This window comes from Leuresthes tenuis, unplaced genomic scaffold, assembly GCF_036924035.1.
Source record: "Leuresthes tenuis unplaced genomic scaffold, fLeuTen1.0.hap1 SCAF_251, whole genome shotgun sequence".
Classification (NCBI taxonomy): domain Eukaryota; kingdom Metazoa; phylum Chordata; class Actinopteri; order Atheriniformes; family Atherinopsidae; genus Leuresthes; species Leuresthes tenuis.
The window spans coordinates 1-14,712 of NW_027325605.1; the positions used below are offsets into that span (position 1 = coordinate 1).

The following is a 14,712-nucleotide window of genomic DNA, read 5'->3' on the forward strand; positions in this document are numbered from 1 at the left end:
GATTGTATTTGTGGCACATTCTTTACTCAGATGGAACCAACATACATCATTACAGCTCAGACAATGTCCATGTTTGGCAAGAACAAGCACAGTGAGGATGTGGTTCATTTCGTGCAACCTTTGTTGGGAAGATGAATAAATGGCACCATAAATTTCACAGGCTCGATAAATACTTGCTGACAAGCAGGTTCCTAACCGAACAGCATCTTGCTGTGACCTGGGAAAGGTGGAGTTGGACCGAGTCCACCCACATCCAAGTAATTTATGATAAGCCACGCCCACCAATCCCATCCCCCATCTTCTAATCAGTTCCCTTTGATGCGTGAAGAGTTTAAAGCTATAAAGTGTGAGATTTACCCCATCAGCAATAATAAGTGACATGTGAGATAAAATCTAAAAAGAAACAACTGTCCAGGCCTTATATTTAGGACACATGTATGTGTTTGTGTTCATTAATGTATTTCTGTTGTGCTGTACGTGCATCGAACTGTGCAACTGTGCCTTTTCGTGGGTTTGACCTGTGCTTGTTACTGGGGTTAATTTGATCATCACCCGGCTGAGACTAAGTTATCCTCACTCGCTCTCTGATATCGTTGCAGCTACATAATTGGCACAGTTCAAGTCAGTTCTAGCTTTTGTAAAAAAAAAAAACTATAATGCTGTGAGATTGCCTTTTTGAAAGTAAGCCATTTCCAACTCAAATTTCTCCACAAAATAGTCTCCCATTTATTTTTATTTCGAAGCTCCCAGCTTGTTACACCCTGTGGTTGTTGCTCTTTTTTCTTCTTTTTCCTAGAAACTGAGTGACAGCAACATATTTCATATAAGCCTACTTTAGATTGTACAACTAGGAGCCACAATGCAAGATCCCCTTTTGAAAGAAACATATTAAGCTTGTTCATCAGCAGAAGCTCCAACAGAATAGAGTTAGCTACAACAGAGATGCTACATTTATCACAGTTGTCTGTGTAATTCCTTGTTTTACACCACTCTATGCCTGTCTCCATCATTAGTGCTGCTGTGCAGCTGCAAATCACCACCTAAAGCAGAACATCCCTTGCTCTTAGTTCACAGAGGTCAAACTTCTCGTGATCTGTTCTACAGCAGGATGTAAGCTGCACTGAGTTGGATTTAGTATAGTATGCTTTTAAGCTGAGCCACAAAGTATTCTAGATTAGAAAAATAAATAAATAATGTATATGTGTGTGCATAATGTTAAAAAAAAAATAAGAGCAACAGAAAGATGTTTAAGGTCTGACAAATCATGCCATTTCCACAAGAAACTGACATTTTTTAAATGAAAAAATGATAAGAACCCGATGCAGTTTCTGATTTATAAACAGATGTCGGTTTCCTATCACACTCTGAGAGTAACACCAAGACAGAAATGCTCTTCTTTAGTGTATATGCCTAATCCTCTGAACTCTGCCAGCATATGGCCTGCCTCAGGACATCCCTGAGACAGTCTGACCCAGCACACAATCTGCACAAGAGAAATCAATGTGGACTGAACCGTAACCGCTAACTTTTCATTGCTCGGACACAAAATACATTTTGCACTTCAAAAACTTTGAAAATAACATCCAAAGCCCAAAATACCATAAATTTCTGTGCAGTTAAGGCTGCGGTTTTCTTCATTAGATGACTTATAGACAAACAAGATACATGTTTAGTAAAATAGATTAGACCTAAACTCTATAGTTTCTGTCCCACTACACTGAAATACTTGGAAGTAAGGAAAATACTGATACTAATAACTAAGAGTTTGGGGAGCCTGTCATCACATAAAATCACCAAACAGATGAATTTCTGCTCTTCTTTTAAACAAATGAATCTCTGACCCTTGCACAGCAGGATGTGTTGTCACCAGGCCTGGGGCCAGGCTTGTCACACCGGCAACAAGCAGCCTGTTCTGACAGACAGATCTGATGGGAACACGGCTTCTTTACATACTAAAGTCAATGGAGGACAAGCACGGCACTTACGATGACACCATGATGGATTTGTAATACATTAAGTACCCCCTCCGTGTAATGTGCAGCGTTTTAAACATTTCTTTTAGATGGTCTGTTCTCAAATGTTTACATATTTAGCAAAATCTGTTGTTGATGTGTACCATGGAGTCTCTTACTACACTGGCTCTGAGGGGCAAAACAACATAAAAAAACACCTCACAAAGCTAGAAATAGCAACCCATGTATTCTGCGCTATGCTTAGAGATTAACTTTTTGCCTGACGGGTGCTCCACTTCTTTATTAACCTACTTTAACAAATTAAATTGCTGACAGATGGTCCAAACATTAACAGCAATGAGTGTTTCTATACGCACATATAAATGAAGAGACATGAGTGAATGAGGAATTCATGACAGGTTGTGTGTATGTGCACCACTGCAAATTGCCTGCAATGTGAATTAAAGAGATTACAGAAGCACAGAAAAGGAAAAAGCTCAAAATATGTTGACTTTAATGTATTAGATGTGATGATTTCTTTTCCGAATCTTTCAAAAAATGCACTCATAAAGCCAGGAGCAGTTTTGCTTCACTTTCACATGCTGCTACCTCTGTCCCAATTACCCTATGCTGTGAAAGTAAATACTATATTAGCACAGAGGGATTTCAAGCAAAGCAGTAATTAAGAGCCCAATGGCTCAATAGGATCAGCGAGAGACTTATTTGGTCTCAACCTATTTGGTTGCGCGAACAATATCGACCCAAAACATCACCTCAGGTTTCCACGGTGGGGATAATTATGTTGGTACAGGAGAAAATGACCAAAGCTGCTGTGAGTGAGTCAGCTTGTCAATCGCAGCGGTGGGACTGGCACACATTTCCTGCATGCTGGGTGTCGGGATGTCCACAGCAGCAACCTGGGACCTGCATGTCACACTGCCAAAGACAATTTAGATGAGGGCAAAGAGAAAGCAAAAGAGTGTGAGAGACAGAGAGAGATGGGGTGCCGTCTGCAAGCTGAGTCTCTCCTCTTTTGGTTCCTTACTGCGGGGTATTGTATGTTATTTATTTATTTTTTATCATGATCCCTCGACCTGCTCTCCTCTCAACTGAAATATGAAAAATCTTAGGATACCATGACTCAATAATGTCTGCCAGGTCTTGTTTTTAACTTCTAATTTTTGCAGAGTATTAATATTTTTACAAAAAAAATCAATTATATCACCATGTTGATGAGATTTCTTGTGCCACGAAGGATAATCAGAGTGGATTTAAAGACCATTCTGTCCACTTTTACAACACTGCTCTTCACTATTTCTTTTAAACAACATGAAAGCCGTGTCTCACAGCAAATACCTAAGACAGTCACACAAACTTTACTGGTTCATGCACTTTAACCTGATTTTGGCTGTTATTTAATCATGTATTTTTGTGTTACCTGAAAAAAAAAAACTCCATACAGGAACATTGGGGCACCACCTTTAATGAAACGGTGACAAAACAACTGCTGCATCAGTTAATGTTGGAGGTGAGAGGGGTGACACGTCTCCCGTCCCAACCACTGATGTTTCAAAGTGACTTTACTTTGTCATTTTAAGATTCGGTCGCTGTTTACCTACATTTTCAGTCACTGTTTAATTACTTTTTCAAGGGTTATGCCCTAAAAACTACTTGAAAAGGTTATCAAAATGAGGCAGCTTTCATTACAACAGACACTTTTATAATGCAGCACATCAAAATAACCTCTCCTGGATTACTAGTTGCTAAGTCCTGCCCCTTTGATAAAGCACACAAAATGGACATAGGTACCAGATGTTCTGCTGAAATACATCACTTTGAAAATTGAGCTGCGTGGCAAAAAATAGACACAGATATATTTCCTGTCTATTCATGGTTTTCCATGAGACAATCCTGCTATACGTCAAATGATTGCCCTACATGTAAGATCAGAGGATGCAACTTTCATCTGTAGGGGGCAAAGAGTTTTAACCAGTTTATTTTAGTTCACCTTGGCTCAAAAGTCCAACAAAAGTCTTCTTTATTTGTGCCACACTAGTAGCTCTCTGCATGCCCTCTCGAGGGAGATGATGGTTGCAAAAAAAGCCTTTTAACGCTTCATATTTTTGTTCCCTAAACTTTAGTTGCATTTAATTAATGGAATAGTTAATTGTAGAATAAAAGAACTAGATGCTGCTACAAAGAAATACATGCTCCTTCTTGCCCTTCCACACAAGGCCAAAGCTTTTCGAAGGTAATTCAAGAAAATCTTTCAAGAAAAAAACTAACCTAATTACAGTGAATATAAATAAGTATAAAGGATGAGGGCCAGGTAAAAAAAAAATCCAAACAGTTAATTCATCTGTGTGGTGCTGATAATGCAGCTTGGCCTTCTGGCAGCATTATCCATTACATCAGCACTAATCCAGATGTACAGCCTGTGTGTGCCGTCTGTCATCAATATTCAAATGTATTATAAAGACAAAAATATATCTTTGATCCATACCCTGCAGATTTGTACCCCCTACAATGTTCAGTACTCATCATTTCCACAGAGGTTTGACATGCTGAGTCCATGCTTGTGGTGAATATCTAGAATTAATGTGGGTTTAAATGGAATCGCTGAAAATGAAAGGATACCACTTTCCCATCCACAGAGATCAGTACAGACCAAACAGAGAGAAACCTTTCTCTCCAGCTTTATGGAATATTCATTTATATTCATAACCTGTGGGAACAACTGAGCACGATGGTAAATAAGTCACTTGATTAACTTCCTGCTGGGAAGCGAGCCGTCTCATTCTCTGGTGTCATGATAAGTTAGCAAATTTACAGTTTCTATTCAAACCAGCAGGCCTCTTTTAAAGGACTTTTGAAGCTGACCTCTACAACAAGAGCATTGGATGCTAGTTTGAACGTTTATTTAAAGAAACATGTGAAGTAATTGAAACTATCTACCTTAAAAAGAAGACTCTGACCACTGACACTACTAACAGGTCCTGTTATGCTTTTTTACTTTTGTATTTTTTGTGCAACTCTGAAAAACCTGCATCTGTTTAAACAGGAATTATAACTTACAACCCTTTAACAAATGCATGGACAAGTGCATGTAAAATCTCCCTTGGACACATCACCCAGGCAACCAACATAATAGTTCAGTGAAAAGTGTTAAAAGAACGTATTTAAGCAACAATTATGCTCTTTTCCTAACCCTCACAAGCAGGTTTAGTTCCTAAACCTAAGGCATGGTGAATAAGAGTAAATGGACAAAAACAAGGAGGTGCAAAAAGACCTGTTGTGTCTCACTCTGATAAGCGCTGTCCCTTTCAGAGTCGCAGCCCCTCCCCCCTCCTTCCTTCTCCATTTGGTTTTGGAGTGCACTATAACATGTTGGAAATGCTCACAGGGTAAGGGTAAAGAGAAATGGTATATTGGATTATGAATTTTAATGCAAAGTCACAAAGCATTGATACTGAACTGCTCAAACCAAGAAGGAGCAGCTGCCTTGCACTTCCCCATTTCAGACCAATCGGATCAGACTGGGCCTTTCTGCAGGGGGGGTCTTACAGAATCAGTAGTGTTTTTGACAGAAGGTGAGAGAGGTTCAGAAACAATGCACAGTAAATTAAAAATGTTACTTTTTTCCCCCACACTAAAGCATGCAAACCTTTTCTTGTGGACGCCCACACAAACATCACTGTAAAACCTATATCTGCTCCTCAAACAAAAGTCTGTCAAGGACTGTAACATAGATCTAACTGCTTACAAAAGTCGAAAGATGTCTGTCGTAAAGATTGTATCCTATATTTTGTATTTATCCTATTTTGCTTTGATTGCTTTTTAGTGCAGACATAATTACCTGCATGACTGTTGTGTGTACAGCGTGCGTGAGTGAATGAACCAGACCGAGTGTGTTTCTATGTGACGTGGTCTTGTTTTGAACTTTCTCAGCTGCACGCACACCCCAGCTCAGTGCTACAGGGAAATGTGGGCGTTATGTCTGCCAGGCCTCTTACACTTGGCTTGTCTACATGCGTTACTCACACGCATATACACACTAAAAAGCACAAATACATGTGTACACATCCGCAAACTAACGCACTCACACACTCGCAAACTCATACATGTACACATGGATAGCTAAAGTCACGTGGACACACACACGGGCACAGAGTCCATTGAGGTTTTCATCTTGCTAAATAGTTAATACTCAAAGCGGCCTGGACTGCCAGGCAGCCAGTGGTATGATAGCCTCGCAGTCGCCTCACTATCTCTCTGTGGGTGGGTTTTTACGCGCCACTGACTCAGGCACAGTCCGTCCCTTCAGAGGACATTGGAGTGTCCTGCATTGATTTCACTAACCCTAAACCAATCCTTCACGACAAAATTCAACAATTCATATGGGAACCTGCTTTTTGTCCCCAAAGCTATTTAATTACCAGCGCCATTAGTACTGAAAAGCTCAGAATCTTTCTGAATGCATGGGTCTCCCTGTTGCCGTAATAAGTAATTTCGTTCAATATTCCTAATCTAATTCAGGCTTTGTTTTTCAGGTTTATTCGGGAGGCATTAATGCTCGAGCTTCCTCTCTCTGAATCCACTTTCAAATCTCACATAACAGTCTCAAATCCAGCAGATGGCCTCATTGTGCCTTGTGTGCCTGCTGGCAACAAGTTCAACAGAGGACTGATGGCATCTTCATTTTTAGCTCATCTTTTTGACTCTGCACCTTTATGACAGTGATATTTGATGCAAGTGGTGTGGAAGTAAATAGTCCTTATAGTTGGTTAGTTGTTAGAATATCTCTGCGTGGTGTTTATGCATCCTGTATCCTGTAAAAGAAGGAAGAAGGTTCACTGATATGTGACTGTAAACGGGTGTTTACGGAACGGAATAAAGATGTTTGTTGTTTTGTTTCTCTCTCTGCACACGTTTTCTTCATATTTCAGCAGCTGGACTTCTTGAAAGAAAAACCATATCTTTGGAAAGCAAGCATTAAACTGTTAGGGATGAATTTACTTGGCTTTCCCCTTCCAATCTCTTTGGATGGAGCAGTTGTGGCAGAGACCGTGGCGCACAGCAGCAGGCAGGAGCCAAGTGGAGAGAGAGGAACGCGCGTGAAAACACTCTTGAAGAGATCAGAGTCATTCTCATCACTCTCCACCGGCCAGTCAGACCGCAGTCACATCGCAGTGAAACCTAACTGGATGTTGAACAACAAAGGATGAGTCAAAAAATGTAAGAAAACGCGGAGGATTGGTGGAACACTTGGGGACCTTGGCAACACGGAGAGCGTGACAGGCTTCCCGTGGAGGAGAGCGCAGAGAGGGTGAGCTCTTTCTCCTGAACTTGGAATCGAGATACAAGCTGGATGTATGTCGGGGGACTCTCCACTTGGGCATGAATGTTTTGTGACTTAGTTAAATTAACCATGCAGTGATGCGCACGCTGTCGAGAAAAGACTGAGGATGAGGAAATGAACAGTGCCTCTGTTTCAAGGACGTAAACTCGGGGATCGGACTGCCAAATATAATTTAGGTGGGATACGTTTTGAAAGGGGAGCGGTGGCTGCGCTGCATGGACACGAATGAGCACACAAACTAACCCAAAGCAAAACAAAAACGCAAGTGGATTACAGCATTTCAATGAATCTGATTTTTAAACGTTTCCCCTGCTTTCAAGATGGACTGCAAGGACTTGTGATTTATTTATTTATTTTGCGTAGAGCTCAGGTGGAATAACTTGTTAGAAAGTGTGCCATTTCCAAGAGAAAGCTGCGTTCAAAGTGTATCTAAAAAAATTATATAAAAGACAGCACCGAGCAGCAGGGGTGGATCCGCGTCAATAGAGGGACCAATATAATCACAGAGACACGCCTCGAAGATCATTAAACAAATCAGATAAACGCAGCGCGAAAACCATCAGTACAAGTTATTGATGAGGTGGTATATAAGGCTAATGATTGGCCAAATCTCTGTCGACTCAGAAGCCCAGCTGTGTAACTTTTGATGAAGACGTGATAGCTTCAGCATGCGATGAGAGGCGAAAAAGGAAGAAGAAGGAGAACTTTGCTTTAAAGATCATCTTTACTTTTGCTTCAGACTGTTTTAAGAAGACAGTGCTGACTGGAGGAACAAATGCAAACAATAGCCAGAGTATTCTTCTCCCTCGACAAACTAGAATGTCGACTGCCTGTGCTGCTGCTGCAGGAATCTACGCGCCTGGCATATTTTGGAGGGAGACTTTTGAGGAGAAATTTTTGAGATATTTATAGCAGCACTTGTATAAAGATGGTGGTTGTAACGAGGAGCCTATGGATGACCCAGTCTGTGGGAGAGCTGGTGCCGAGACAATTTACCTCTCTACAAGCGACGCTGTCTGTCTGAAACTCTCTCTTACAGAGGCACAGCTGCTGCAGTCTGGGGATGTGATGGGGTGACTGCTGACATCCCCCTCACCCACCCCCATCTCGCTGTATTAGCTCTGTAATATAAACAATGGATCAGAATTTCTCAACGGTACGAGATGGCAGGCAGCTCACACCAGACAGGGACTCGTCTAAACGTGTTCTGACAGGATGCTTCCTCTCCCTGCTCATCTTTACCACGCTTCTTGGCAACACCCTTGTGTGCGCTGCCGTCACCAAGTTCCGGCACCTGAGGTCGAAGGTCACCAACTTCTTTGTTATCTCGCTGGCTATCTCTGACCTTCTGGTAGCTATTTTGGTCATGCCGTGGAAGGCAGCCACAGAGATAGTGGGGTTTTGGCCATTTGGAGCATTCTGCAATGTCTGGGTGGCGTTTGACATAATGTGTTCCACAGCCTCCATCTTGAACCTGTGTGTGATTAGTGTTGATCGTTATTGGGCCATCTCAAGCCCATTCCGCTATGAACGCAAGATGACCCCCAAAGTGGCATGTCTGATGATCAGTGTAGCTTGGACCCTGTCCGTTCTAATCTCTTTCATCCCTGTTCAGCTAAACTGGCACAAAGCTCAGACAACCAGCTATGCCGAGCTAAATGGGACATTCCCCGGCGATCTGCCCCCTGACAACTGTGACTCCAGCCTTAACAGGACCTATGCCATCTCTTCCTCCCTCATCAGCTTCTACATCCCAGTGGCGATAATGATCGTAACCTACACCCGGATTTACCGCATCGCCCAGAAACAGATTAGGAGAATATCTGCTCTGGAGCGAGCCGCAGAGAGTGCCAAAAACCGTCACAGCAGCATGGGGAATAGTTCTAACATGGAGAGTGAGAGCTCATTTAAAATGTCTTTCAAACGAGAAACCAAGGTCTTAAAGACGCTCTCAGTCATCATGGGTGTGTTTGTGTGCTGCTGGTTGCCCTTCTTCATCCTGAACTGCATGGTTCCGTTCTGTGAACCAAACTTAACGGATGGATCCACAGACTTCCTCTGCGTCAGCTCCACCACTTTTGATGTGTTTGTGTGGTTTGGCTGGGCAAACTCCTCACTCAACCCCATCATCTACGCCTTCAATGCCGACTTCCGCAAGGCCTTCTCAATCCTCCTGGGTTGCCACCGGCTCTGCCCGGGCAGCAACGCCATCGAGATCGTCAGTATTAACAACAACATGGGTGCCCCTACCTCGAACCCCAACTTTCAGTATCAGCCCAAGAGCCACATCCCAAAGGAGGGAAACAATTCAGCCAGCTACGTGATTCCCCACAGCATCTTATGTCAGGAGGAGGAGTTACAGAAGAAAGACGGGTGCGGAGGGGAGATTGAGGTGGGAATGGTAAACAACACTCTAGAGAAACCCTCCCCTGCCATCTCTGGGAATTTAGACAGTGACACTGAGGTCACACTTGAAAAGATCAATCCCATAACACAGAATGGGCAGCATAAAACAGCATCATGTTGAGAAAATGCTGGCTAAGATGGACCAAAATACAGTTAGGCATGAGGAAAGCTTACAAAATTGAGACACAAGCATCTCTAAGATTAAGCCTGACAAGGAACCAGTGACAGGATCTTCAAACACGACTGTCAAACACGAAAAAAACAAAAAAAACAAAAAAAAACAACCTTCAGAATGTTTTAAAGTAAAGGCACTTTAACCTTGATACAACTATCTGCAAAATACTGTCAGCATTTATTGATGAAATTGATACATTTGATGATAAATGTTGATGATATGTATAATAAAGCAGAAAAGCAGTGCACATGTATACATTTTTTAAACATTTGCAAAGATGTATACATTTGCATGTGTATACTGTACAGTACAGGCTCTGCTCTGGAAAGACTTATACGCAGTGTATGCAGTGGAGAAAAATGTAGTTTTAGTAAAATATCATGTAGGTAGGTGCTATGTATGTGTTCCATGAAGGAGAGAACAAAGTGGGTGCATTGGTGCAGTGAAAATTTGTTGTTGTTATTTCTCTTTGTGACATTTGACCATTTCATGGCAAAATGGAAGCAGCTGTAATGCAGTGGTAATTTCTTCCATTTGAAGAAACGTCAAACGTTAAAGTAACAATGCTCTGAACAAGCTAAAAAAAAAGCAAGGGGATGACGAAGTTTGGATGCTGTTTGTGTATAAATATCCCATTTTTACACGCCTCCCGATCATAATTGTAGCGATCGTATAAAATGTTCATGGGGCCAGCTGATGCGTGTGCAAGAGAGAGAAAGACAGATACATTGAGGAAATCATTGCTATGATCTTCTCTCTGTCCCCTGTATCATGTTCCTGATCAATACTCCCTCGACTGGGACTGAACAGACTGCCTAACCTGAACTTTCCTCCATTTCTTGTCCTTGCTGTCTTACTTCTATTGGCTTTGTGTCCCCCCTGCCGCTCTGCAGCAAATCTCTTCAATCTCGACTCCAGACTCCAGTCCTCTCCATTTTCCTGTTCTCCTTTCGTCAGCCTTCAAATACCCTCTCCCTTTCATTACCTACAGCCCCCCTTTAAGGTTTGTTGCATCCCCTTTGGCAGCCCTCCATTTTAAATACTTCCTCTGCTCGCTTAAAGTCGTGCTTATGATTCTGTTCTTTGCAATCAGCTCCTACCGTAAAAACTAAATGGAAAAGAATGTAAATCTGCAAACCGAAGCTCCTGCACTTGTAAAGAGGAGGCAGAGTAGCAGGTTCACTCAGCCAGAATGCAAATGACACTTTGTGACCTTTTGCCAACTTGCAGATATCCGATTTTGTAAATTGCTCACGCTGGGAGCCATACTGTGCTGTAGTGGCGATGTGGAGCATGCGGTGTGACAGTTGTTCTGTTTGCAGAGGTGGAGTCACAGGCGAGACACCATGATGATGATTACCCCCAAGGTATCGGACATGTTTTCTGTCTTTGCACAGCTGCAGTTTAAAAAAACAACTCTTCAAAGATCACAATCACAAGTTTTCAAGAGGAAAACTGTTTGCTCTTATGTTGGAAAACTCTTGATTTGAAGTTTGATCAGAGTCGGATCAATTAAGTTGTCATAGCAGCAAAAAGAATGGAGCAGTAAGATAGATGCAATTAGAAATAAAAGGATATAGAATGGATAAATAAAATAAAATAAGATTAAAATGTAAAGTTGAAGTTAAAATGTATTAACACAGAAATATAGAGTCATATTTATGCATTTTCAAATGGTCCTATAGATCAGAGCTTGTGATGTCTCTTTAGTGGGTGAATTGATCCAACCCTGAAGGACATTAAACGTTAGCAACCTTAAGTGACCCCAGTGGTCACACCAGAACAAAAAAATCATCTCTTTTAGATTCTTCTTCTCATTCGTAAAAGAGAAAGTCTAGTACTCTTTCAGAAATTGTACAACAGCGGCTATTCTGAAATACGATGGAAGGACAGGGGAGAAAATAGGCTTATTTGTTACCACAATAAGAAACAAGAAAGCAGAAATGATCTTTTTAGCTTTTATTTGGGTTGGCTATCAGAATCAAACATAATTAGCTCAAAAGTCGAAACCTCTTTCTGGTTTTCTTATGTTGGGGAAAGAATACTCTGCCATCTTTCTGACACTGTAAGCTGAGCGTTCACAACATGCCGTTTGAAACTGTTGCACATCAGAGAAAGGAAGAGCCCTTCCAACAGAAAGCCATTGGTCTTGAATAAAGCATTTGATTTTCCTGCACTGGAAAATCCAATGCTATCTCGTTGGCAGCAAAGCGGGGGAAAGCTTTTAGCTCAATATGGGGCTTGGCTTGTGTCACAAAAGCACCTCATTGTCCTCTCAGCCTCTCACTTGCTGCACCATCAGCTTGGAGTTTGATCTTTGCAAAGTGCAATTTGGATTAGCAAACTTTGGTTAGGATTTCTTTTAATGTTACAAAGTGCTTAAGCTACAACATGTGCCAAATGCTGTAACTTCCCTCTTTTCATCCCGTGCCCTTTGTGATGATCAGCCATATCAGCTCAGTGACCCTCCCCTCTCACTCTGCACCAGTTCCTCTAAATTTACTCCATAATTATTTCCAAACATGCGATAAAACGTGAAGTGTGTGTACAATCTGTTGGAATAAGAGAGAAATGCCTATGGGAGGAATGCCCCTTCCACTCACACCCTCCCCCACACTTCCTTCCTCCTCTGTCTCTTCCTCTTCTCTGTTGGCTGCTTCTGTCGACCTGATGAACATTCCTGATGTTAATGCAGATTGAATTTAATATGAAACAGACAGATCCTGCTGCTGCCTGTCTGTGATCTGTCACAGCACCACCTGGCCATTGTACTATTATTGTATTGTAAATGTTTTTTGCCAAAATTCTTATTTCTGGCTGAATGTGGCTGTACTGTAGCATATGCTGTGACTTTACCAGTGTGTAATGAGCCAAAATCCAAGGCGAATATGGAGACTCTTAATGACACTGAGATTAATCTGCCATTTCTGGACACGTTGCTGGCATTCACAGGTTTACGAGATGTTTTTCAAATATGCTGTTGGTATGTATTTACAGAAACCTCCAGCTGAGAAATGAAATGATCTCTGTTGTATTATGGCTCAGAGTAAGCACCCCCCCCCCCGTCTCTTCCAACTCCCAGAGCCTTCACCTTGTCAACTCGGTGAGTCATCTTTGCAGCTGCCACTGCTTTGATTTTGGAAAAGGGCGATGTCAGGCAAAAGTCCCAGAAGCAAAATGTTTGTTTGGATGTGGAGCATTTCCTCTAGGCTGTCCTACACGTTCCTTTGGGGAGCTATGTTGACGGTACATGGTCTCTCAATCAGTGTAGTAACATGACACACGACATCTTAAGCAAATCTGACAGCGCAGAGTCTCTCTGCCTCCTTCTCCTTTGATGAGTGGACCAGCAGATGTAGGCTCGAGCAACACTCCCAGGCGATGGGAGCGCAGATTAATTTTAATGACGAGATTTCATCTCATTCGCCTGTTGAGAGAAATGACGTAGTCCCTACCTCAACCGAAATTCAGTGACAGAGCTTCATGTGTTAAAAAAATAAGTCAATGGCAGTATTAATGGTTAGGGAGTGCAGGGAAAGTGTATTGTATAATGATGTTCAAAATGTAGTGGTGATGAACACAAGTGCTTTTTATCTTTCAGAATCCTTAATGTGTGTAGCAGACTTACATGCTGTATGTTTTCTCCAGTGTGGGATTAAAATCTGCAGTGAGATGCAACAGTCACTGACTGTTTATATATTCATTTCTATTCATGTTTCTGGTGTTCATCCATGAAAGTGATGTCAAAGATTATAACCTCCAGAATAATTTAGTTTACAGTTTGTACAAAAAAAAATGTGCCCTTCTTGTAAAATAAACATGTATGTATGTTTTTTTTCACGTGTGTTTGGTGCATTGTGTTCATTTAAGAGTGTACCTTTGACTCAGTGGGTATTGGAAGATCATGCCACTGCAGAGGATCGATGGACATTGATTTTGAACAGTGACGCATATCTTTTTTCCAGCTCCCTGAGCGTAGTGTCCTCACTGTGTTCCTGCCTTTGTCCCACATTTACATAACCTGATGGCCACTTCACAGTTGACACGTCCCCTTCCTCTACGCCTTCCCACATCTCATTTGTGAACTTAAACGTGGATGCAAACACACACAGAGTGCCGACAGTGGCTGCTGTTTAAGCTGCTGCCGTGACAGAAGGGAATAAACCCTTTGGTAGTTAATACTGAAATTGGTTAAGAGTGACCTCCAACAACATGAGGATTAGTGGTATTTTTGCTGTTACTTCTGGATATGTGATGGGCAAAAGAGTTGATTTGTTTTTGTGCATATTCAAAGCATATGTGATTCTGTAATATTGTTCCCACTCTGCCTCATTTTGCTTGGTTAGAAGATGTTCCATCAGTGTTTAACCTGAAGGCAGAATTGAATATACATCAATATGACTTCCTCTGGAAGACTCGACAAAACCCATGACCTCCGAGTTAAACTGTCTGATGGAATTATTCTTCAATGCAATGCTTCACATATCTGGTGATCTGAGAGAGGTAGAAATCAACCGTGAAGTTCTTTGCTGTTGCTCTACATTTACATCAAGCAAGGATGAGCACATTAATAATTGGAAATGCACTTCACATGTTAGAAGAAAAAAAAAATGCTGATTTCAAAATCTGACCTTTTTATTTCGGATTCACAGACAGTGGATCTTATTTTAGTTTGTCCAAGAGGAAGGGGTGTCATGCTTTTATGAACAATAGTTTAAGTTGTTCTCAGGGAACAAACGAGGAATGAATGAGTAACGACTTGATGAATCGCTAATAAGTACTTCCTTCTGAAGGATTACGTCACCGTTAACGAAGATATG

At 41.6% G+C, this 14,712-nt stretch overlaps 1 protein-coding gene across 1 annotated transcript; it reads left to right on the forward strand.

Annotated features, from left to right (window-relative positions):
* Positions 1-7,984: 7,984 nt before the first annotated feature.
* Positions 7,985-13,689, forward strand: LOC140288198 (D(1)-like dopamine receptor). Its single transcript, XM_072379168.1, has one exon. The coding sequence runs from the start codon at positions 8,447-8,449 to the stop codon at positions 9,836-9,838; it is 1,392 nt and encodes a 463-aa protein (XP_072235269.1). The 5' UTR covers positions 7,985-8,446; the 3' UTR covers positions 9,839-13,689.
* The last annotated feature ends 1,023 nt before the right edge of the window (positions 13,690-14,712 follow it).

Excerpts from the sequence above, each read along its gene's own strand:
- LOC140288198 (XM_072379168.1), top strand. The coding sequence starts at position 8,447 with ATGGATCAGAATTTCTCAACGGTACGAGATGGCAGGCAGCTCACACCA.